The 27,513-nt window shown below is 35.2% G+C and overlaps 1 protein-coding gene across 6 annotated transcripts in view; it reads right to left on the reverse strand.

Moving 5' to 3' along the window:
• The window catches only part of LOC150103864 (large proline-rich protein BAG6), a 401,723-nt gene that overhangs the window by 25,571 nt on the left and 348,639 nt on the right, over nt 1-27,513 (reverse strand). For all 6 annotated transcript variants that reach the window (XM_090396569.1, XM_090396571.1, XM_090396573.1 and 3 more), the window contains 2 exons: nt 25,603-25,826; nt 13,358-13,460 (listed from right to left, as the gene is read on the reverse strand). In XM_090396569.1, the coding sequence (XP_090252695.1) occupies nt 13,358-13,460; nt 25,603-25,826 (327 nt within the window). The remainder of the gene's footprint in view (nt 1-13,357; nt 13,461-25,602; nt 25,827-27,513) is intronic.

Here is a 27,513-nt window from a genome sequence, read left to right on the forward strand (position 1 = left end):
AGCTAGCTTGGAGTGCAATAATTCAGACATGGTTTATTAAAGCCTTAAAAGAAGAATAATAAACTTCTTATCCCTGCTTGCCAGTGGGTTCTTCAATATCCATAATCTGATGAGCTTTTCCTCAACTGCCTGCTAAACTCATTCTCAATTCCTTGGTCATCAGTTTCTCGCAATCCAGTTCCATCAATGTAGTACACTTGAATACCCTTACACTTTGCTACACCAGAATGTAAGGTCATGTACTTTATTGCTAAATCAAAGTGCAGCCATTATCTTTTGCCTGAGCAATAAATAACAACTGTAATAGTCTGAAGTAATATAGAAATCTTTAAATCGCCCTATAGATCTCTATATTACTTCAGACTAATGCTCTTCCCAGTTTTGTCACTGGCAAATAAGTGAATATTTCCTCTTAATTCACATCCTATATCACTGATGTACAAAATTAAATATTAAGCAGCCTAAATATAGAACCCTGCAGTACATCACTAGTCACTCACCTTCCCTAGATTCGATTTTCCCGAATACTACTCTCTGATATCTGTTGATATACATCTCATCCTTATCACTAGTCCCACATTCAATCCCATTTGCCTAATTTATTAGCAGAGTTACACACAGTATCCTGTTGAATGGAATTGCATCATTGTGGAGTTCTAAATCAGCCAGGTATTATCATCAGAGCTGGATTTGCATGTAAGTTAGACAAGTTACAGCTTAGGACCTCGATATAGAGAGCCTAAATATAACATATTTAGATGTGACATATCTAAATGTGTGTTATTGGTAAATATAACATGGGCCAAATTTAAGACTGTTGTGGCTCATTATCTTAAAAGTTATAACTTAGGGGACAAAAGAATCTTAAATTTGGCCCTTATTATTATATTTTGCAATAACATATATTTATATGTGTTACATATAGCATAGGTGATGAAAGGAAGTGCTTTAAAACAGACATATGGATAAAAATACAAGAAATTAACAAACAAAATTATATACAGGATGGCAATTGTTAACCAGTCAATATACCACTATTCAAGAGCAAGTGCAAGTTCCTAAAGCCTCAAGGGAAGGAGTGTCTGAGGCACTCACTCATCACTGATATGATGTATAGTTGCATGACACCTCATGTGCAAAAGGGTGATTGTGAAATCCTCCACAGATATAATAAATGTGGAGAGTAGCCTTGTCTGATTCTAAATCTGTTTAAGAGTGATGTGGGAAATGACAGGTAAACATGGGAGAGGAGTAGAACTTAAGGTACCAGAGGTGGTTCTCATTGCTATGTTGAGCTGTGTACAATGAGTTGTGTGGAGACTTTGGCTCAAAACTGGCAACAATATTCTGCAATTTGAAAGACCAGAGCCAGGAATGCTCAAAACATTACAATCTCAAGTTATGCCTATCAGCTTCCTGGAAGATATCTTTAGGTTAGTTTTTTTCCAAATGTTGCAGGTATGTGAGTCAGCAATCAAGTGTGACACTATGATGCAAGAGCTATTTTCATGGATTAGAGTCCTGTTACAGAAGTTTATATTTAGTTTTTTTGTGGGTCTCGTGGTTATTTAACCATGAGACCCACAGAAGATATGGTAAGATTTTTGCAGATAACAAGCTGAAATAACAGTTTTGCTGGGGTCAGAGGACAGTCCCCCCCAGGTTTCAAAGTATTTTTTTGCAGTGATCTCAGATCTTCACTCAGTGCTTCCTTAAGGCCTCGGAGGGTATTATCTTGAGTGGTGATAGCACAGATAAACTTTCAACTGGCTGTTGGTGGGATGTCACTTGTATACAAATTGAATAGAGCTGGCGCAAGGACCAGTGGCGGGTCGTGGCTTGAAATCGTGGGGATACTGCAACTTTCGAAATATACATACACATTGTAAGTACAGTGTATATGTGTTTGGAGAAAATAACAAAATAATGGTAAAAATTAAAAAAAAAATTAAACATGAAAAAATATTGTTTATTATCGATAAAATTATACAGTTTGGTATAATTCAAACTTACTTAAAAATAAAATATATTCTTCTTGTTTTGTTTCAAGTGAAAAGGTCAATAACTTTTTCCTTGATGTTTGTGTGACTGCTGAAGAATTTTTTCTCCATTGAAATCATTGCAAGTGCATTTAACCAATACTGATTCATAGTGCTCCTCAGAAATATTTTTATTCTCTTCAATCTAAATTATTTTCTGTTATAAATTTTAACAAGTCAATTAATTTACAATAATCACACGTTGGGTCTACTGTAGAATACTCGAAGTTCAGTTTGAAGTTTTTCTTTGTTGATAATGGGATATGCTTCAGTGGTCAATTTTATTTCTCCTGTAGGCAATTTATTCTTAAAATTAGCTAATTTATCTTTGTTAAATAATTTAGCAGCTACTCAATGTTTAGTGAAACCTTTCCTCCATAACAACACATATGCTGAATCAAAAGTCATATACCTTTGATTCAGCAGTGAGCATCCTTGAAGGATACTCACAGTGCTTTGAATTTCTTATTGCCAAAATAGCAGTTTTAAAATTTGCTATATATTCATGTACTTTGAATATATTAATGTATACTCTGAATTAAAACTTCTAATTGACTTCTTATCATTGCTTATTCCTGGCTGAGATATTTGAATATCGGGTAAAGGATGGCCTCTTATTTTAATAGAAACTTTCTCAGCGAGAATCAACTGTGAAAATTTAGGGTTTTGTAGTTCACTTACAGTCACTACTGTCACAGAACTTATTTCTTGAGGTTGCATTTCTGAGGATATAATTGTCAATAACCCCAATAATGTTCTAAAATAAAAACTATAACAAATGTTATGTCTTTAATTGCAATGTCCAAATATTTAAAGAGCTGGAGTAAAACACGATAAGCACTACGAACACTCTACTACTGGCAGAAACTGCATATAAACAATAGTGGAACTGTGCAATGGACAGTGCCGCATTACGCTAGTAGCGCGCATCTCACTATGATGTGCATATGCTCGTGCACGTAGCAATATGACATTGTGGTAAACACAGTGCTGCTGGCGTCCTTCGCCCTCGTAAGTGCTACAAGATGGATTTTTATTCTTTTTTATACAAAATAACAGAATTGTATAGGATTGTTGATGATAAAATTAAATATTACAAGCAAATATAAATAAATTAATAAATATATTTATATATGGAGAAAATTGGGGGTGCTGCAGTTCCACAGTGCCTATGCACGAGTCGCCCCTGGCAAGGACTGATCCCAGTGGCAGCCCATCCTGTAGGATATCATCTACACACCATATTATACTCAGCTGGCATCCCCTTACAGCATGGAAACAAGCCCATATATAGCCATTCCAAGGTGATAAGTATCTACCATCAAATCATCAACCCATTGCTCTCACTTCAGTGTTGTTGACGTAACGGCCCCCAATACTTTAGATAGCAAAGTAATGGAGAAGGTCATCAATAGTCAAATTCTTCAACATGTGGAGAACTATCAACTAATCAAGCAATCACCAATATGAATTTCACCAGATCACTTCACCTACATCACCCACCTCTGAATAAGCAACATGGAAAGATTTCTCAAAACCTTTCAATGACCCACTCTTGCTGACCTCAAACCCTTCAAAGTTCTGCTGATAAGTAGGAAGAGTGGAGAGTAAAAAAAAACTCTCCACTCATCCTACTCATACAACAAACTTTGTAGTATTCAAACATCTCAAGCTTCACGATCATAAGTGTCCTAAACACTGATCTCAAGAACAATCTAGCTGCTGCCCCCCCTTCAAGAAAAAAAGACCTCTTTTTGACAATGCTCAAATTAACAGTCAAGATCATACCTTTCTTTTCTTGGACTGACTCTTACCCATGACATAATCACATCACTTCTATAGCGTCCACAGCCTCCAGAAAATTTGGCAGCCTCTTTCACTCAAGACATTACTTTTCATTGATCATATCATTTGAAATGTATATCACAGTTACTCATATACATTTCAAATCTACTTATCGTAGTTGCTGCAAGTGGTCCAGGAGGATTGGTATCTTTGGACGCCTTGAAACATTAGCTTCATGTTACCCGTGATTCACTTCTGGGGCTTCTTTTGTCTGAAGCACCAGCAATGTACCACAGGGTACTGGTGGGGGAGGGGGGACATCTCAATCCACCCCCTGCCAACAACCAGAACTATCCTCAACAGATTCCCTAATAGTCAGCAATGTCCTATACTAGGGGTGTTCAACCCGTCTATCGCAATCGACTGGTAGATCGCGGAGCGATTTTTGGTCGATCTCTTGTGTATTCCACCTTACTTACAAATTTAATTCAAACTGAAAACATAATATTTTATTAATCATTATTTTGTATTATTTTTAATTCGCTTTAAGTGTATTGCTATTGTTTATTTATTTTTTTTATTAAATTTGTCAAATCAGTAATTTTCTTATAAATCCAGGTAAATGAATTAATTTGGATCAGTGGAAGTCAAAGAGCGAGTCGAGTGAATACGATTATAAGCAAAGTGTAAAAACTCGATTGTAGCTTAAATGTTAAATATTCCAAAGCACATTACATCGATTTTTTACTTAGGTTAAGTTCCATGTGAATATTGTAAAAAAATAAACTTTGTTTGTCTCGGTATAGTTTGTATTAGATGTTTTTGTAAATAACTCTTTTGAAGCTAACTGTATATACTGCTTTAATAAGAATATGTTAGAGTGTTAAAAACAAAGGCAATGTTTTTGTCGCCAAAGCTGTACATGGCGGCATTAGAAAGATTGTTATTGAACCTTGTATGCATGAGAAAGGCTTGTAGGCTCTAAGTGTAAACATCTCCGAAGTCGGTCAGAAAGAGTTCAAACAACTTTCCGATGGCCGGCAACTTACAATCAAAAGAAAGAGGAGAACAAAAGGCATGCCGAACTTGAAACTTAAGACGAAAGACTCATACCCATTCTTTGGGGTTGCCAAACTTCATGTGAGGTCTCAGAGGAGGCCTAATAAAAAGGGACTGAAGCAAGCAGAAGGGATCCCATTTCCAGAGTCACCGTCAGAGACTGCCCGGATCCATGTTGCTTGCGAGAGGAGTTTCCACTTCCAGAAAGGAGCTTCTCAGTTCGAGACGTCGCTAGAGAGAAACTACTTCGAGGCCGCAGACAAGGTTTCAAATTGACGAAAGGAAGAGTTCCAATTGCCAGAGAAAAGTTTCCAGGCCAGGTTAATGTCAGACATTCACCAGTGTGTTGCATTTTCATTACAATTTAATGAATCAAGATATTGCTCAGTAAATGGTATTTATTCGCATGGTATTTCCGCGCGGTTAGCCTAGTGGCTATGCGCTTCGCAACCATATGCCTGGGGAAGGAGTGTCCTAGGTTCGATTCCCGTTGGTGACGTGAGGAGCTGAAGGATCTTCCTCAGCCATAGCCAAGTTAGCCAGTCTTGGGCGTGGACAGCAGGGTTTTTTCCCCAGTTTATCCTGGGGTTTTTCATCCCGCAAAGCAGGAAAACTGGCCTTGAGAACTCAACACTACAGGACATAGGATACACCGGGGCATAAGGCTGACCACCTTATCCTGTAAACGGATTGAGGTTCGATGATCAATGGACCCTCGACACCGCAAGGTAAAAGAGGGTATAAGGAAGATGATGATGATGATGGTATTTCAAGATTATTCAAGTAAAGAAGAACTTTTGAAAATTATACCATTATTGGGAAGGACTAGGGGAGAAGACATTTTTTGCACAAAGGAAGAGTTCCAATTGCCGGAGAAAAGTTTCCAGGCCAGGTTAATGTTACACATTCACAATTGTGTTGCATTTTCATTATAATTTGATGAATCAAACGACTTCACTGATATTGCTCAGTTAATGGTATTTATTCGCATAGTATTTCAAGATTATTCAAGTAAAGAAGAATTTTTGAAAATTATACAATTATTGGGAAGGATTAGGGGAGAAGACAAGAAAGATTTCTTGTATTAATTAATGATATAAAAAATTTTCTTGATGAAAAAGGAGATATTTATCCACAATTGAGTGATAAAAGATGGTTGTTACACTTATCATTTTTAATAGATTTCTGTACAAAATTAAGAAATTTAAATTTAGAGTTACAAGGTAGAGATAAAAATTTAATTGACGTGTTAAGTTCAATAAAAACTTTCCAACAATACTTACTTTTATTAAAGAAAAATATAAATGACTGCGAATTTAGACATCTCCCATATTTATTAAAATTTTTTGAACAAAATCAAGAAATGCTTCGCTATGATTTAAAAGAATTTATTCGTCAAATAGAATTAGTTGAAGAAATAAATTTAAGATTAAAGATTTTAATAAAACTGAAATGATTGTATCTTTTATCAATAATCCATTTAGAAAACTTGAACATCACAGAAATTTCAAGCAGCCCACAAAATTAATGGGCTGTTTGATATAAACCAAGCTGAAGTAGAACTAGAGTTTATAAACATTCAGAATAGTTTACATTTAAAATCACTAAACAATGAAGTCATTTGGAAGTATGCACATGAAAAATTCTGTTGTGTTTTGGATCGACATACTTGTCAGAATCCGTTTTTTCAAATATGAACGTCATAAAAAATCGATTAAGAAACCAAATTACAAATGATCATTTGGATGATTGTCTGCGATTGGCCACTTCTTCATATCAACTTGACTATGAAAATATTGCGAGGTCCAAACAATGCCAAATTTCACATTAACTTTTTTTTTTTTTTTTTAATCAATCAGCATTTCCTGTAACTTGTGAGTTTGTAATCAATCTGTTGTTTTTTCTAACTTTGGTTTTCCAAAATAGAGAAATATATATATATATATATTTTGTTGTATTAAAATATTTGTTGTATTAAAATAATTAAAAGTGATAAATAAATTTTAAAATACACAAATAAAGTTTTTAGTTGTGTATTTTTTTTAGTTGTTTATTTGTGCATAATCAGATATCAGGTTGGGGGAACGTGATCTATATAAGAGAGTAGATCGCCGAATAACTTTTTATAGAAAAGTAGCTCGCATAGTAAAAAAGGTTGAACACCACTGTCCTATACTAATAGAGACAGGTTCCATCTATCAATCACTAGATGGAACCTTCGCACATCCAACAGGAATACATTTGAGAAACAAATCGAGCAAACCATTACAGCAATTCCACCCACCCCTAATTGCTATCCAACATTTGTTGAACTAATCAAAACTGTAGCCAAAGACTCTATTCCTAGAGGATACAGAAAACAATACATCCCATGCTGGAGTAAGAAACTGAGGAACTTTTAGCGAAATATGAAGAGACTGAAGACCCAACTGTTGCTAAGGGGCTCATAGCAGCACTGGATCTGAACCATCCATGAACTCAATTTCACCACATTTAGCCAGAAAAGTTGGTCACTTCTGAAAAAATTAGGTGGGCAGAACCAACAACACACAAAACAACAGAGATAACTGCTGATCAAATGGCTAATTATTTATTGAAAACCTCCAAGATACATCCCAGCTCTATCAGGAAAATTACTGTGCAATATTCCATGAGACAAATCCTGAAGACGGGCCCGAGCTTCCCGAACTTGTACACCCCAGTATCTCGGGATGAGGTACAAGTAGCCTTAAAACTCACCAAGAATGGCAAGGCTGCAGGAGTGGATGGTATCCTCCCCGAGTTTCTATAACATCTGACTGGAAAACTACCAAATCTGTGGCAGGAAGCCAAAATAATAGCCATGCCCAAACGAGGGAAAGATCCAAATGATGTTAAAAATCTACAGCATATCTCCTTGCTCTGCTCCACCTTTAAGCTCTTTGAAAGAATTCTCCTTACAAGAATTTCACCACTCCTTGAAAGAGCACTCCCGATTGAACAAGCTGGCTTCAGGCTAGGAAGAAGTTGCTGTGACCAGGTCCTGGCCATAATAACACAGATTGAAACAGGCTTCCAGAAGAAGCTTAAATCCAGAGCCACTTTCATTGACCTACATCAGCTTATGACACAGTCTGGATCAGGGGCCCTCCTCCTAAAATTAGGAAATATTATAAGGTGCAAAAAACTTTCCAGCTTTTTGAATCCATTCTCTCCAACAGAAAGATCTCTGGGCCCATATTGGTTTTTAAAAAGAGCAATATGGGCCCAGATTCCTTCACAATGGTCTCCCACAGGGCTCTGTGTAAGCCCCTTGTAGTACTTACCACATACCAGCTCAAGCAAGTATATGTATGCTAATGACCTGGTGATCCTATATATCAATCTACCTCCTTTGCCAACCTGGAATCAACCTTGAACACAGACCTGAAAATCCTGGAAAAGTACTACTTCAAGCAGTGGTACTTGAAGATAAATCCAACAAAAACTATGTCCACAGTATTTCACCTGAACAATGTAGAGGCAAAAACCGACACCTCACTGGAAATACCTTGGAGCGAGCCTGGACAGAAGCCTAACCTATAAAAGGCACATCACCAACCTGTCCAACAAAATTAAAATGAGAAACAATATCATTTCAAGGCTTGCTGGAACAAACTAGGGTTGTGGTGCAGAAGTCCTAAGGTCATTTGTACTAGCCCTTCCATTCTCTGTAGCAGAATACTGTGCCCTGTCTGGGAAAGAAGTGCACAATTAGTGGGACAGTGAGAAGCATCCATCTCTCTTTCTCTCCTGGCTGTCTGTCCTATCTAACATTGCTCCAGCAAACATACGGAGAAGACAAGCCTGCTTAAAGAATTTAATAAAGCAATGAGCAACCCACTCCTGCCCTTACACCAGACTCTCATAAATCCACGTAGTCTTCACCAAAAATCTAGAAAGCCTTTCTGATGGACAAACTCTCTTCAGTTGCCCTACCATGTGGAGAAAATACTGGTCCAACAATCTTCCAACAAACAGCTTCCTAGTAGAAGACCCCTGTGCCTGGTTTTGCACTTCCTAGGAAGAATTGGTCATCTATCAACAGGAATCAGAACTAACCAGGGCAGATGTAGCTACTTACTACAAAAATGGAGGCTGTTAGACCACCCTTACTGTGATTGTTCTCCTGTGGCTCAAACGATTACTGATATTGTGAACGACAGCCAAGGCGCGAATTTCACGGTGGTGGCCTATAGGACATCCACAAGGTGACAGATGAGGCCTTGGATTGGCTTTCCAGACTGAACATTGACCAATAGCTGTTTTGTATTCTTTTGCCATAAGAATAAATAAATAAATTTCAAATCTACTCAACCTTGGCATACTGCTCTCACATTTGGGATGGTGCACCATAATCTCTCTTAAAAATCCTTGATGCTGTTCAGAAAAGAGAAGATCAATTGATTAACGACTCCTGTCTCATTGAGAGCTGGTTTCCTCCTTGCATCTCTTCTACAGATATTTCCATTACCATTATTCAGCAGGACTAGCATCCATTATGCCCCCTCTTCCCATTTTAAAGTGAGAATTTTGCTCCACCTCAGCAATGGTAATATAGTAACAAAATGTTATTATGGCAAGTTCAGTTCTGCAAGTTATCATCATCAAATTCCTGATATATATACCCTCAAGGAGTGTACATGATATGATAGTACTACATCAAAAATTTACATCATTACTATCTTCAATTTTCCTCTAAATCAGTCTCTTAAATGTCAAGACTCCAATATTATCAGGTCTTATATTTCTGTCTTCTAAGGCATTTTTTACTGTATCAATCCACATCCACCTATATCTTGGTCTTCCTCTGGGCCTTTTTCCTGCCAACCTGGCAGAGAACACTTGTTTTGCTAATCTTTCCTCTCCCATTCTGCTTAAGTGACCATACCACCTGAGATTAGCTCTGCTAATACATTCCTGGATGCTGACAATATCAAGTTCTTTCTTAATATCCTCATTTTTAATATGATATTGCCATTGATGCCATCTGTTCATGCCCCCAATCTTTCTCAGGAATTTCATATCTGCAGTCTCTAGTCTTTGGTCAAGTGTTTTACTTCTAACCAGCTCTCAGATCCATAAGTTAAAATTTGTTTAAACACTGTCTTGTATACAGCTAATTTCTCTGTTATTCCATATAAATTTATTCAGTTGACTTACTACCATACCAGCTTTGTTAATTCTCTTGTCTATTTCCATACCAGCTTTGTTGATTCTCTTGACTATTTCCATATTTAACTTACCATCTTCACTAAAAATCACTAAAAAAGTAGCTGAAATGTTTTACTTGTTCTATAAGTTCTCCATTCACAATGCATTTGATATTTTCAATATTTCTGCCTGTTTTCATTGTCTTTTTATTGCTGGCCTTCATATCATATCTACTACAACAGTTATTCAATCTAGTCAGGGAATCTTGCAGACTTGTAGCGGATTTATTTAGCAGTATAACATCATCCACATAAAGCAAACAACTGAGATTAACACCTCCAATTTTGATATCAGATTTAATACCACCTTCCTTCATAATGTGATCCATATAGATAATGAATAAGAGAGAGAATAATGTACATTCCTTGTCTGACACCAGATTTAACATTAAACCATCTATGCCTTTTCCAGATCTACAAAACTTAAATACAGATCTTTGTTATATTCCCATGATTTCTTAACTGTCTGTTGTAAAGTGAAAATCTGATCCTGACGGGCTGAATCCAGTTTGTTCTTCACCGAGCTTCTTTTCCACAATCCTTCTCAACCATTTCTCAAGTTTACTTGCATATATCTTATCAGGAACACTCAGTAATGAAATGCCTCTGTAATTCTCACATTCGGTTTTATTTCCCTTTTTATATATGGGTACTATGAGAGTTCTACTCCAATCATCTGGAATTCATCCCTCTGTCCATTGTTCTAAACTATGCAGTGCAGCCACTGTATGACTTTTATACCTCCATACTTGAGCATTTCTGGTCAAATATTATCTACTCCTGCCGGCTTTCCACATTTCAGACTTTTGATGGCTTTTTCTACTTTCCTAACTGCATGCCTGGTCAGTGTTTTTTTACCACTGTGCTGTTATCACTGTTTGTTTCATTTAGCAGTTTTTCAAAGTAATCACTCCATACTTCAAGGATATCTTTTTCTCCTGTTTTCATGTCACCTTTATCATCTCTAATTCCTTTTACAGCACTCTTTCCTCAATTTCTGAGCTTCTTCAACAACCTCCAGAATATCTTGCCACCTTTTTGATATTTATTTTCTATGTTCTTGCCAAAGTCCTCTCATGATTTTTATTTAGCCAGTTTTACAGTGTTTAGCTTTCTTACATTTGTCTCTGTATTGTCGCTGCAAGTTATTACTAACTTAGTAAGTAGAATTAGCAAGTATAGCTTTACTTTAAGTTTCTATAAGCAGACTTGAAGCACAGAAACGTGGGTATGTGAACTTGCCACGATAACACTTTGTTACTATACACCACTGCTATGGTGAGTGCAAAATACTATCCACCCAGCTATCTTGACTGAATAGTCTTCTTGCAATAAACAGGATGCGGTATTTTTTTTTCAATGCCCAATGTGATGAAAGCACTTTACTGGAGAGCAACTTGTACTTGAAAAAGATCATGTTTGTTTTTTTAAGACCAGAATTTGATCTTGTGCAACATAGTATCAATGTATTATAGCTTTTCAACCTTTCATGAGAGATTATCATAAAATAATGCTTGGTTCTAGATGTTCTGACCACAACATCTTTTATGGTCTCAAGCTAATTTTGTATTGACTTTCAGTAAAACTTCATTGGTAAATTTATCTCATCCCCCCCCCCCTCTTCCACACACACTGACATTACTGCTTTGCTCATCAAATGTATCAATAGCAATTTCATTAAGTGCTAGGAAATTTGATTTCCTTGCAGATAAAAGATGGTACTAGCCTTTTTCATTAGTTATTTCTAGTTGATAGAAATTTCGTGAAAAAGTCTTATGTAGTATAGTAGAGACAGTAAAGTTGCCCAGGCTGTACATACTTAAATATTTTTGCTAATTAAAGAATCATCCATAAAAAAAAAGTCAGGATCGCAAACTAAGATAAGCATACTCTATATGTGACAACAGAAATTAGCAGGTAACTGTTTTCCTTTTTGATTACGAGGAAGTGTTTTTCTCTAAAAAATTTAAAAAAAATAAAATAAATCAGTTAACACCTTTTATTCCCATATATGGAGTAGGCAAGGCTATTTCAGCGCTATATAACTTTTGGAGAGTGGGCAGTTCAATCTCCACTGGTAACCAATCAAAGATAGCTGGCCAAAGGCTATCACTAATTAAGCAGAACACAGTGAAGAGACAGCTAACAAGTGCCACCATCTTGTGGTACCTAACACAATATTTTAATGTCTGAAAATAGCGTGGATTCTACAGTCGATTTTCTTGAGTTTATGAGAGAAAAAACCCGTTTTTTTTTCTTGGGAACAGGTCAAAAAAGGCTTAGAAAAAGTTTTTCTAGTCGGTGACTAGAATCAAAATCGTGATGCTCTTTCTTTGAGTGGTTTAGCACTGAGAAGCGTAAACACCACAATTAGTATATAAAATAAAGTATTATCATTGCTATTAATGTATTTCATAAACACATTCACAATAAACTTCAGCAAGCCTTCAATATTCACTCATTAAGTTTGCTATGATAATACAATGCTAATGAAGTGGAGGAAACAGCTGAGAACCGCCTGCTTTTGAGGATGCTACATATGCTACATTCTTTTCCTTTAACGTGTACTGTTATTTCCTAATGTATAACGCCAGTAAACACAATGATAACCTTTTTAATTAGAGGATGCTCTTGGTATTCTTCTAAATAACCAAAACTAAGAAGCATAGTTTATGCATAATAACTTAATATTTGCAATTGTGCATTGCGCCAAGAATCACAAATCGATAATGAAACAGCTTCACTGGTGGAAAACAGCAAGCTGTTAATAACTGCACATGACTTGTAGAAATTTTTATTAATTTCATAATTTTATACCTGTTTCCTTTGGCCTGAGACTATTTCTTCTGTGTTGCATGCTCAGAATATGCAAGTCTTCAATATTTGGCAAATTTGCATGCATGTTCTTTGATAATTAACTTACTTTTTAATTTAATTAAACAGAATGTGACATAATAACATTGTGGATGTTAAGTTCTGGTTAATGTAAAATTTCATCCAGATACCAATAAACCACAAATGTAGGTCAATCACATAAAGTATGAAATTTTTTCTGTATTAAATAGCAATAAAATGCAATGGAATTCCAATGCAAATATGACATGCTGCAAATTCTGGCCCCATAAAAATGTTATCAAGAATTTAAAAGGTTTACTAAAAAATTTGATTAGCAGTAAGCTATTACTGATATAAAAAAAAATGTGGGGGAGGGGGAAGAAAAATCTTAACTTAGAAAATATTTACCTGGAGACCTTAAGATTAGGTCAATAATTTTCCTGAAATTCTGACGAGCAAAATTATTCATGGTTGCAATGTAGTCTATGTCTGGTTTTATGTTTGCTTCTTGCTGAAATAAAAGCATTTTTATACTTAGTGATAAACAAACAATTATCGACAAATTAAACAAAATTATGGAACTGTTATGCTAAAAGGAGTATTGTAAATAGATGCAAAGTACCACTATGATTAAAAATATCCACTTAGGATGCAAGGAGTATTTAAAGTTTAATTGAAGATGAGTTTTTAGACAGTTCTATATAGGTATAGAACTAGCACAGAACTCTGGGGCAAAACTGGAAGAATGATGCAAATGCATTCCAGCTGGAAAAACCTGCTTATTTCAGTTGAAAATGGTATTTTCAACTGAAAGAATTCAATGGTTAGAGAGAGAGAGAGAGAGATGGAAAGCTTTTCCTTTCCAGATAACTCAGGTTTTTTTCATCTTGTAAAGAGATAAAATTCAGCCATAGACAATAGAGCACACAATGGGACCAGGGAGAAGTTTGAGTTCTGGAAATTAATTTGGAGACCTAGAGTCAGAGCTGACCTTGGAAAGACACGTAATACCTTCACTCCTACCAACAGGAAGATACAACAACAACAACAACCAAGCTGCCTAGAGAATAAACATAACAGATATAATATACTTACTTGCTTTATAATCTCTGTTGCATATTATAGAAAACAGACCACAGAGATAGGACCGATTCCTATCCTAAGAAAATTAGGTTAATCAGAGCCAAGTTACTTGCCAGTAACAGGCCACTTCACCTAATACAGTAAGGAAAAAAGTGAGATAAGAAAGAAAAAAAAGTAGGCCAAATTAGAGCTAAATTAATATAGCTATTATTTATGTATTTTATTACAAATATTTTACACTGCCTCTTACACTTATGGGTTTGAGTCCTATGGGGAGAAAAAAAGTTTTGCGAAGATTTATACACTCGAAAAGAAACAGAAAGGGATAATGCTCTGTGTAAAAGAGTTTTAACAATATCTATCTTGTGTAAAGGATGGATTCCTGTAGATTTTGAGAAGATCTTCCTCATAATTAGTGTTGAATACTGTAGCTACTCCTATTTTCTCTATCATTACTAGACATTACTAACACAAACACTTTGTGTCTAATGGATAAAAAGAAACCACTATCCAGAATATAATTCATAATCATCATCCTTCGGCCAAACTATTATCTGATGTGAAGAGTATTTCTATACCCTACTTTAAAAAGGAATTTCTGAACAAACAGAAAAGATTCTTCACAAATAAATTCTAATTTCCATTACATGTGTTAAACCGTTTTTTAAACGTATCATTACTTCTATCGCATGTATCTATAAAATGTCTAGCAATGACAGAGAAAAAAGGAGTAGCTACAGTATTCAACACTAATTATGAGGAAGATCTTCTCAAATGACAGGCAATATCAAGTAGTGATGTGGACAAATATCAGAATGCAGAATAGGACAATGAGACTTATTTGTGCTAATACTCACACAGAAAGTTCTACTAAGGAAACAGTGGAGGAAATTTTTGAAGCATTAAAGATGGCAGCTGACCCAAAGAAAAAGGACAACTTGGCTCTTAATGGAGATCTAAACATCAGAGTAGAAAATATTACCTGACATATAGTTATGGCTTGAAACTTTGGAGAAAAGAGTGAAGCTAATAATAACAGCAAGTATCTAGTGGATTTTTGCAAAGGGCATAGGCTAGTTATTATGGAGAGAAGACAAGAAATACGAGGTCATCAATATGTTGTTGCTCACAGCAATAACTTCACAATGGTTCAGAATATAAGATTATATACAGGATTTAAAATAGGAAGTGATCACCATCCTTGACAGATCCTTGTCACATTCCCATGATTTTTTAAATATTTGTCACTTGGACAAATAGTTGAGAAATTGTAATATGACAATGTGCCTAAAGGAAAGCTTTTCAAAACACTACAATCAGAGCCGGCGCTAGGGTCTGTCGCCCACATGCAATGTCTATCTAAGCGCCCCTGTAACGATCCAGGCGTGTGTGGGTCTTTTACAATAAAAATTTAAATTATTTGAAATTTCTTAAATAAATTTTGACAGAACAGCCACACGTTGGTTCGCTAAATGTAATGAACCAGGGGTGTTGACTGGGCAGGATAATCATTAAAAACTCGAATATTCAAAAAAATTCTCAAAAGTTAAAGCAAATTTTGATAAAAGCAACTTCACTTTAATCGTTGAATATAATGATACAGGGATTATAGCCTCCTCACCGACCCAAATCGCTAACAAAATTAAAATGAATTTTAATTAAAGTTAAAATTTATTTGAACTAAAGTTTAAAAAATTCTTGCATTTTACTAAATTCTTAGTAAGTTGTAAAATTTTTTTAATAATACAATAAAAGAAACTCAAGATAGATGAGAAAATAAGAAAAGAATTCAGAAATAATAATTAGAACATTTTATTAATATTAATATAAGTATTCAAAAAATAAAATCTTTACAGAATAACAGAAAATAAATTAAATTACATAAATATACTTGAAATTTTTTTAAATTAAAATTTTTGGGTTCTTGATTTCATATTCACCAAATTAGAAATAATGGTCTTAACGTCTAATTCCGCACATACATAATTTTCAATAGCTATTAATGGCAAACTAACAAGCCTTTTTTGTGACATACTTGTTCTTAAGTAGGTTTTAATCAATTTCAACTTGGAAAAGGAATGTTCACTGCTCGCTACACTAACAAGTAAAGTTAATAGTATTCTTAAAGCAATTGAAAAGTTAGGGAAAGATAAATTATTGGACACAATAAAATTAAGAATATCAAAAGGGTTTTGAATATTTAAATTATCCTTTCGAAAAAAAATATCCCGGAAAGCACATAACTCGTCATATAGTTCTATTGCATTTACGTCTTTATTGTCGCCGTCCATCTAGAGAATCTCTAAATCATCACAATTTTTTCATAAATCTTCGTTATTAATTTGTAGTAATCTATACAATAAATTGAAATTATCATAATACGTTTTTAGTTGTTCAAAATGTTCTATTAACAAACACATTGCAACGTCTAGAAGTGTATAAAACACATTCACTCTAAATTTATCTTCTGGAGATTGTGGCGTTTCGTCATGATGCTCGTAGTCAAATTGTCGTGTCTTCTTTTGTCGAACTTCCGTACCAGTTTTAAATTCTTGTTCTCCATCCTCTTCACTCAGTTCCTTTGCTGTTTTTAGAACTTCTTTAAAATTTGTATCTGATCGATACTCTTGTAAGAATATTTTTAAGTTTTCGATAAATTCTAAAGCAAGTGTAATGTTCATATTTTTGTCTTGATGCATTTTACTCACAGGCTTTATTCTGTTAAGTAAATCATGCCAAATTATAAGAGAACAAATAAATTTGTAGTCCTTCATTTTAGCACATAATGTTTGTGCTTCATGCTGAGTTTCTTTATTAAAATTTCCATTATTTAAAATTTCAAAAAGTGCATCGTAAATTTCTCCTAACTGATATTGTAGAGGGCGGATTGCATTAATTTTACTTTCCCATTGAGTTTCTGATGGCTGTTTCAATGTTAAATTTTTTACAAACTTTAAAAGGATTGCCCAATGTTTGTAAGAGAGTGAAAAGAAATTATATATTTCTTGAATAATTGCAAAGAAACTAATTGTATCTGCATTGACTTTGGCTGCATCATTAATGATTAAATTTAGAGTATGAGCAGCACTTTTGGAGCCCATATTTTTTCCCTTTCATATTTGCCCCATTGTCATACCCTTCACATCGCATGTCTTCAATGGGAATATTCCATTTTTCCACTATTGTTGCACATAAACCACGTCCTGTGGAATCTGATATATCTGCAAAACCTAAAAAGTTTTCCCTGATCTTGACAATTCCATTGTCACAGGAAACAAAGCGAATAATGGTTATTTGTTCTGTTTTACTTGCATCAGGTGTGCAGTCTAAAATTATGGAATGATATTTAGATTTTAGAATTGATAATAAAATTATATCCCTGATTGCATTACTTAAAGTTTCCAATATTTAATTTTGTTGTAGCGCCCTTTCAACATGATTTTCCATAATGGAATCAAACTTTGCAAACAGTTCAACTAATTTTAAAAAATTGCCGTTATTCCTTTCATATAATTTATCAGATGATCCGCGAAAAGCTAAATTTTGGCTACCAAGGAATTTTATAATTTCAATCAAGCATTCTAAAATACTCGTCCAATGCCAATGTTTCTTTTCCATTTCATACATGCTTTGAGTCTGGCAATCAATAGTAGTATTGTTTTTTAAATTTTTATCAAGTTCCTTCCATTTTAAGAAATTTTTCATGTGAGCAAAACTAGTCTCATGTCTATGCAAAGTTGTACTTACATTTCTCCAATCGTTAACATTCTACAAGACTACTTGATTCAGTAGGTGCAAAAAGTTTACAACAAAAGCAAAAAACAGAATTTAAAGTTTCGGAATAAATGAGCCATGTTCTTGGCATGAGCTCCCAGTTTTCCATTTTTCTATTATAATACGTGTTGCCAAATTTACGACCTATGTATCTCTGGGATATATTATATTTTTCTTTTGAACTGGCCCCATTCAATTAAACAACTCGTAATTTTTCATCAATATTTCCCCATTTACCTGGATCTTCTAAATTTACAGAGATTAACAATGTGTTAGTTTCGTGGTCAACTACAACTAAATCTTCTCCTGTTTTTCACTTAAATCCTGCATCTTGTTATCTTGTTCAACAGTTGTAATAGTACTTTCATTCAAACTGGATGATGTGCACGGTTCGTCAACTCTGATTTCTGATGTATCGAGTTGGTTACAATCTGCATCAGAATATTTTAATATTTTAACAAATTTATTTGTTAAAATACTAAAGCTGCCCGGTCCCAGACGTTGCTGAAGAGAGACAGAGCTGCTCGGTTCCAGATATCGTCAGAGAGCATCCCAGATCCAGACGTTGGTTGAGAGAGGAGTTTGACTTCCAGAAAGGAGCTTCTCGGTTCAAGATGTCGCTAGAGAGAAACGGCTTCTAGGCCACAGACAGGGCTTTCAAATTGCTGAAAGGAGAAGTCCCAAACGCCGTAGAAGAGAAAAGTTTCCGGTCCAGAGGGATCCTGATTGACAATTGACAACAATTTCATTTTTCTTGGAGGCGGCAATTCAAGCTACTTGAGACTGCAGTCGTCCAGGCATTTTCGGCGAGCCCAAGTAGAGAAGAAAAGGCGAGGCAAATTTCCCGAAGTACCTTCGCTCGTAAGTTTTTCTTTTCGCCGTGGGAGAATAACATTTTTCCGGAATTGTACGAGTCCCGCTACATTCCCAATTGATATAGCCGAAGCCAAAATTCCAGATGAAGATCTGAGATGAAAGAATTGCCATAGAACTTTTAGTGAAAGACTTTTGACTAATTGTGAGATACAGAGTCTTTGTAAGTTCAAAACTTTTATGTAATTCCTCTTATAGTTGTATTAGAAAGACTTTTAAGATATATGTTTAATCAGGTTAAGAAGTGTCCTTAAGAGAATCAATTGGCATGTTAGAAGTTGATATCAAATTTGCAAAGATAACTTAACAGAGAGATTTAGGTAACCTCTTTGCGAATAAGCTTGGAGTTTAATAAGTAAAATTTGTAAACTAAGAGTAGATAACGTTTTGTGTTAAAGAAAGTATTTTAAAGTTGAAGAAAAAAGGTTCTAAATTATGCTAAAGAGTTTTTATAGAAGGATAGAGAAAGCAATCTCCCTAATGTTTAAATTCGTGTACATTTCATAGTAATGTAAATAAATGTTATTTGACTTTCTTGTAAACATAGTACGTAATAATATAAACAAGAGAGATTCTGAGAGAGAGAGAGAGAGAGAAAGAGCACACAGCTACATTAGAATAACGGAGAATAAAGTATAAAGTAAAGAAAAAAGACATTACAAGTAATTAATAGAAATTACAAGTATACAAAGTTAAAATAATAATAAAATTTTACAATGTTGCAGTAATGACCGGATAGCAACAGTAGATTTATAACAGTACGCATCTCAATAGGCTACTGACAGAAGCGCAGTGCGGACTATTGTTTCGTCTCTGTATCGTGTTGTGTAATAATTTCTTGTGGGTATAAAATAGAAACGGAATCAAAAATTTAAAAAAGTTATCTGGTGCACAAAATCGTAAGCGTCATGCTGCGAAAGAAGCAAATATTAAGAAACAAACTGGGGCTGCAAAAGGGCTGCGGTGTTTGGTGGTAGGTAACCCACCTTAACATTAGGGTGAAAGTCATCCAAGTGGGCAGGGTGACCAGGGGCATTGTCTAGCACTAACAATACCTTAAAGGGGACCCTTGGCTGTACAGTACCTCTGAACTTCTGGCACAAAATGGTTGGTAAACCAGTCCTCAAAGATTTGAAGTGTCACCCATGCCTTCTTATTGGGCCTCCAATGACAGACAGTTGACCCTTCCAAATGCCTTGGATTTTCAGCCTGATAGACCAACAAGAGCTTCAGTTTTAAGTTGCCAGCAGCATTAGCCCCAAGAAGCAAAGTCAGTCTCTCCTTACCAGCTTTATGGCCTGGTGCTGCATTCTCTTCGTTGGCGATATAGATACGATTAGGCATACATTTCCAAAATAGGCCTGTCTCGTCCACATTAAACACTTGTTGAGCACTGTAGTCCCCCCCCCCTTATTATCTCAGCCAACCCCTCAGGAAACTTACCAGCTGCTTTATCATCATCACTAGCAGCTTCACCTTGCACCTTAAGGTTATGTAAATTGTCCAGAGCCTTAAACCGCATAAACCAACCTTTACTAGCATTAAACTCTTCACCTGCACTCGTTTCCCCCATTTCACTTTTCGATGCCTCAAACAATCTTTTCGCCTTTTCTTGAATTAACATGAGGCTAATTGGGATACGGCGTTGATGCTGGTCTCCCAGCCAAAGAACAAGCCTTTCCATCTCAATCATGAGCCTACTAAGTTTTTTCGTAATCACAGTCGATTTCATGGGTGCCAATCCTTTCACGTGTTCAAGGATGCGAACTTTATCCTTGATAATAGTCCCGACTGTGTTCAACGTGCAGCCAATGTTCGTTGGCGTTTCTCCCTTTTGTGAGAGGTGGCGTCGCCACCTCTCCCAAACAAATGCCGAGTAACACCGTATTCTTCTGCCGCGCTCACAAACATGTTCGCCCGTGACGTTTGAATTTTACATCACGCTGCTTCAAGTTGAAATTTATTTTTTAAATTATTTATGGGATTACTGCCGTAAAGTCGAAACGACGCATGTCGAGGACCCACTGTATAGCTCCCACATGAGAGGTACAGATAAGGACCAAAAAAGAAGAATTCTATTGATATTTTTCTTAAAAGAAATGGAGGTTTAAGTTGTTGGGAAACACATTATTGGAAAGGCCGTTCCAGACAACAGAGGTAAATGGAATAAATGAGGAAGAGAAGGAGCATGTTCAATGTGTTTGCAGCTACACAGAAAAAAGACGTCGGGCTGCTACTCTTCTTTTAACAGGTCCAACAGAAGTGGAAGAATAATGTTAGCCAATTCACTGGAGTAGTGACTATTGAAGTATCTGTAGAAGACAGAGAGCTGAACATTACATCTATGAGATAAAGGTTGATGTGAGGGAAAGGGTCATCTATGAGCCAAATCGCTCTCCTCTGGGCAGCATCAAGAATTTTTAAGGAGGTTTTAAGTGCACCACCCCAAATGTGTGAACAGTATTCTAAACATGGTTGAATTTGGGATTTTTATAGGATTAGTAGCTGGGCGGGTGTAAAATAGGTTCTTGAGTGGAAAAGAATGCCTAGTTTTTCAGAGGCTGGAAGTAAATGTTAGTCCAAGGAGAGACAGTTCATCCTGACTGGTGATGTATGTATTACTGAGGATAATGAAAGGCGAGAGGAGATCCTTTTTGCAAGAGAAAAGGCAGGACTGGATTTTGGTGGCATTGAAGGTGACCAGGTTATTCTTGCCCCACTGCAGGATGGTATGGAGGTTAGTGTTTAGGGCACTGTTTGCAGATGATCTTGATGTTAGAGAACTACATGGTTTTATCAAAGGAGTGGTAGGATTGGAAGTGACCGAGAGTCAGTCATTTATGCATAAGGGAAAGAGAATAGGTGATAGAATGGAGCCCTGAGGTACTCCTGCAATGGGGGCAAAGCTTGAAAAGAGGGTGCCATCCAGCACAACACACAGTGAACGACCAAAGAAAGGCAGTTTTCAAAGCAGGCCTTAATGTCAAACATGACTGAAAGCCCCAGAAATTTCAAGGACAACAGTGCACATTTCTCTGAATCTTTCTGTGGCACGTGTCCAGTGAAATCAACTATGGATCTCGATTAGCAGAATCCATACTGGTGGTTGTTGATTAACTGATGAGCTTCTAGGTATTGAAGAAGTTGACTACTGATTACCTTTTCCATTATTTTGGAGAGGATCAAGGTTATGACAATTGGTCACAAGGCTTCCACATGCTTCCTTCCGTGAGATGGGATAGGTACCAACTGAGCATAGAAGATTGAAGAGGTGATAAAGGACATGTGTTAGCTCTAGAGCACAATGCTTGAGTACAACAGAAGCAATGCCAGAGGAACCAGAAGACTTGGCAGTGTCTGGGTTGTCTCAAATTCTTCTTATGTTTTTTTTTTTTGCTGAAAGACCGCAAAGACATATGGTGCTCAGTTGCTGGCATGGAAGGAGGTGCTTTTTCTTCATTATCTATGCAGGAGTTAGAGGAAAAGAGTGATGCTTTATCTTTGGGTGCTGCATCCAATGGCTTTTGCGAGGAACCAGAAGGACAAGACGTGCCTCTTGTTCATTTGGACAAAAAGTAAGTTTTCTGCTATTGGTCTTTATGAAGTTGGATTTGCTGATAGTTGTTTTACATTTGTTGTTTTTGCTTGATTTGCTGAAGTTGGATTTGCTGATAGTTGTTTTACATTTATTGCATGCTTCTGCACAGGCTGAGCATGAACCTGAAGTTATTATGCGAGCCACCTAAGATAAGCCAGGTTTTTTCCTTCTATTGCTTTCATACATCTTATACATCTTAGGTGATACTAAGGTTGAAGTAATGCAGAAGTCACATTTTCATATACGAGTTGCCAAAAGGCATCACACTTTATTATTAAATTACTCTGGATTAGAGAAAGTTGTTGGAAGTTTTTTCACTTGGTTATACTATAATTTATAGTAATATACTATAATAAATAAAATACTAATTATATATATAATTATTAAATATATAATTATAATTATATAACTAATAAATACTAATACTAAAAAAAATAAAATACTATAATAAGATAAAGAAGCATTATGGGATACTAAGGCAAGTGATGTGAAGTCTTAGCTTCCTTATACGAGTTGCCCCAGTCCTGAAAATACTTCAGGCACAAGCTTTGTTTGCTTATACTTGGATAAAGGATTAAACCAAGTATATAATTTCTTGGTATCTTTAATTTACAGTATAACCAAGTGAAAAAAAACTTCCAACAACTTTCTCTAATACAGAGTAATTTAATAATAAGGTGTCACATCTTTTGGCAACTCGTATATGAAAATATTACTTCTGCATTAAGCCATTTTAACTTCCTGTAGCAATGCATAATCCAGGGTGAGCAAACTGCTCATAAAATTCTGCCCTCACTGTAGCCATAACAGATAACGGGGAATATGAAAAGCTTCTTGCTTCACCCCTAAAGACATTAATGTCAATTGTCAGTCTTAGTATCAACTCTGGGTCTGGCTCCCACTAAAGAGACCTCAATAAAGGTTGAAACTGGCTTGGGTAGTGACCCTTCCCATAATGCATAGCATTATACATGTCTGCAAGGAGATGTACTTTGCATCATGGATACTAAGGCAAGTGATGTGAAGTCTTAGCTTCCTTATACGAGTTGCCTAGTCCTGGAAATACTTCAGCACATATTCTGTTTGTTTACACTTGGATAAAGGATTAAACCAAGTATATAACTTCTTGGTATCTTTCATTTATACTATAACCAAAATGAAAAAACTCCTGACAATGAGATTAGACTGGTGTTTTAAGTCTGGTATTAATTCTAAAAAGAGTCAACTTTGTATCTGCTGTGATGGAGCATGGTGGTTTTCATCCATCTGATGCTGTTCAAGGTATAGTCTGCTAGATCTGACTAATCATAGTTGTGATGGTGGATCTACTTTGTGTTCTTCTAGGCAGATGTAAGCAGATCTCCTCTAACCATAATATGATAAGCTGCAAGAACAAGGAATCTTGTAAACACAAGAGAAGGGAGAAAGTGGATCGTTAGAAGAGCAGAAGACAAAATATCAAAATGATTAGACCTGTTGTTTAATTATTTCTTTTTGTGCTATAAATTATTCCATTAAAGTGTAACATGAATGTAAACCAATACCTCAGCTTAAATAGTAATTTGCCAAGATAAAGTATAAGAACATGTTGTTCTTAATGTCTCTTAGATTAGTGTGGAATAAAGGAGAATTTGTTATTAAGCAAGTTCTCATCTTATGGTGTGTTTTCTTGGTGCCTATATGTGATGGTGGGTGGATTTATTCAAATTTTGAAATTATATACTTGGTTTAATCCTTTACCCAAGTGTAAGCAAACAAAGTTTGTGCCTGAAGTATTTTCAGGACTGGGGCAACTCGATTAAGGAAGCTAAGACTTCACATCAATTGCCTTAGTATCCCATAATGCATCTTTATCAACACTATGAAAAGTGTCATCGGTTTTTCATAAAGGATAATTCTGATACTGCATCAATTTCAATGCTAGCAACCTTGTCTTATTTTTGTCAAATGTTTTCTTTGGCAAAAATAAGACAAGTTTGAGATATTAGGTTTACTTTACCCTTGAAATAGTTCTATACAAATTAGAAATCTGACCAACCATTAAACAATGACCTCATATTTGGTGTGGTGACCCTCGGAGTTGTGTAAAAAATCTTTACCTCAGTATATATACTGGCATTCAATATTTCTATTATTACTGTTCATTATTAATTGGTATCAGTAATTCTACCACTATCCTATAAGTTTCTTAATGTATATGCTGTGGCTATTTAATATTCCTTCTGTTCACTTACAAACTCAAAGAATAAAACTTTTCTTCATTCACTTCATCAATGCTCTCCTTATGCCCTCCCTGTTATGTATTTCATAGAGTATTATATCTGCAGGTCTCAAATCCAATTGTATCAAATTTATTCAATTTGAATTTAAATATTTATTTTTTAATATTATTTAAATAATATATATATTTTTTTAAATTAATATATCCCAAGCCATATTACTATTACTGTGCTCTGTCTACTAAAGTAACAGCTTAAGAGAAATTTACTGGGATGTACTGCAGAAAGAAAGCAACTGCTTCACCAGAAAATATAAGAAAGTGGATGTACTAAGAACATATGTATAATAATTGGAGATTTTCACAATGTAATAATGTGCTGTGTACAGATGAGTCAATTTTAAGTGCTTGGCTCAAAATACAGAATAGTTGTTACTCTCTCTCTCTTCTAAAAAAAAAGTGTTGCAAACTGATAGTGGTTCTATTAAGGTTGAAAATTAAAACTGTACCAAATGAGTTAGGCAGAAATTTTCGAACTTGCATACATTGCATGTTGTAGAATTTATACAATACCCTGCCTTCTGGGACCCTAAGTGAATAATCTTCACACTACAAGAAAACCTAAGACACATGACTTCAACAGTGTAATCTCCAGAATCTAGATCTGACTGGGTGAACTGGAGAGAGAGAGAGAGGGTGATAACAGTGCCTGATATCTAAAAATCATCATGGGAATATTTCACGACAAGCCTAGATTAACAGACTTCAAGAAAATAAAAAATATTTGTATAAATTTAAAAGATTTTTTTATTGAAAACTGATAATTTAGGTGTGCACTCAACTTATAAGATGGAATGTATATACATGAAAATAATTGTAGATAAATATGATGTCTAATAAACAATGAAATGGTGAGAGATAGACTAGCGAGTAATCTCTTCTGCAGAGTGAAGAATGAGCTTCAGCTTTTAGAAACAACTCAAAATGATAATCTCCAAAAATCCAAAGTCTAAACCATAAAATATTTCAAGTACATTATTCTAGACAACAGCATGTGATTACTACATAATGTGAATGCATATTCAGAATATCTAAAGTACAACTTACAGAACCAGCTTCCAACACAGGCTGTTCCAAACTGATTATATGTTCTATGGCCCTTGAAATGTTTTCTTCAACAGGTTCCTGTCCAGCAAGCATTCTTTGTAAAACAAACTGTTTTAACTGATCCTGAATGCGTAACAAAGGTTCAGTATGACCAAAAAATATTGCCCTTAAATCAGATACAGTCATGGATCGTGCAATACACATGAACAAATCTGTAATGATACCTGAAAAAAGGAAGATCGTAAAGAATAATAATGAAATATCTAACAAATACAAAAAAAGGATATTTCATTAGAAACTATTTATCAGTCACTGCTTTCACACAGAAAATATCCATATAATTATACCCTACTTTTGATGAAAAGCCTGAACATTAAGCAATCTGACTTCCAAAGAAATACTTTGGAAGTCTAACTCTGGAAGTCTATATGATCAGATGATTTATGTATACTCATGACTTATTTTTCACGGTATTAACAACACCACAAACACTTTTATCAACAAAGATGTTTTATTAACGCTTATATTTCGCTGATTTTCAACTCAGCATCATCAGAGCACAACACACTTGATTTTTGCTGGGCTATTAGGTGGGTGCCGTTGTCTTGTGTATATTTCCTTTTTCTTTGTGGAATATTAGTACAGAACACCAGAAGCAAGTGTCTTGTGCTCTGATGATGCCGAGTTGAAAATCAGCAAAATATAAGCGTTAATAAACCATCTTTGTTGATAAAAGTGTTTGTGGTGTTAATACCGTGAAAAATAAGTCATGAATAACCATCAACACCTAAGCTTATCTGTTAGATTGATTTATGTATAGATGGATATTTTTCACAAAGTGCAAAATATTCTCTTTTGGATTTATTATGCCCAAAATATTTGCTACGTTTAGTACTATGGCATCATATCTATGCAGCAGAAAGTGAATAATCACACAGAAATGATCTAAGAACTTTACAAACTATTACATGAATTTTGACATTAACCTAGGTTGATATCATGGTAATAAAGAGATTACTTAACTGTGAATATAATTACTTATAAAATTTTTCCTATATATTATTTAGTAAAGCAACTAGCTTAAAATGATGAAGCAATTACAGCATGACATGTCATTATCACATGATGATATAAAATAAGCTAGTCCTAGTTATCATACTATTTGGAGTCAAGCAGAGCTAAACAGAGAGGGTCATAGATGTGTGCTGTTAATAATAATGTTGCAATTTTAATAAAATTTCTCATAGTTGAGATAAATAAAAGTCATCACTCCTGAAGAGCAGGCTATATCATAGAACCTCATAACTTTTTTTTACTTTATAGAAGACAAATATTCCATAAGACTATGAGCAGAAGAGATAAGCTCAGTCAAATCTAACTACAGAGGTTCATGAAAATGGATGCATTCTGGTGTTCTGTACTAATATTCCACAAAGAAAAAGGAAATATACACAAGACAACAGCACCCACCTAATAGTCCAGCAAAAATCAATCAATGTCTATGATTCTGAACATGTTCTTCTGCGTGGATGACTTTTTTACCTACAGTCTGACAAAAAGCCATTTTTAAGTGTGCTTCACCAAAATGAGTATCAGAATCAGATTGGTCCACCTGTACACAAACCAGCCCAGGAGTCTAGCTAGAAAGATTTTCTTAAAATTTGATATCTGGAATCTTTACAAATATTTGTCAAACCATCACTATTTTTTTTTTTTTTTTTTTTTTTTTTTAAAGTTCAGTAGAACCAACTGCAGGGATAGACCCAACTAAGCGCTGGGAGAAACTCATTTTAAAAGTTTAATGGAGTGAAACAGCACTAGGAAAGGATTAAAAATATAATTTAATTCTTCCAATATCAGTTATAGAGACATTCAGAGACTACAAAATGAGACTTGTAACACACACATACA

Source organism: Typopeltis vanoorti, chromosome 8 (assembly GCF_054136105.1).
Source record: "Typopeltis vanoorti isolate ZY-2024b chromosome 8, IOZ_Tvanoo_1.0, whole genome shotgun sequence".
NCBI classification, from domain to species: domain Eukaryota; kingdom Metazoa; phylum Arthropoda; class Arachnida; order Uropygi; family Thelyphonidae; genus Typopeltis; species Typopeltis vanoorti.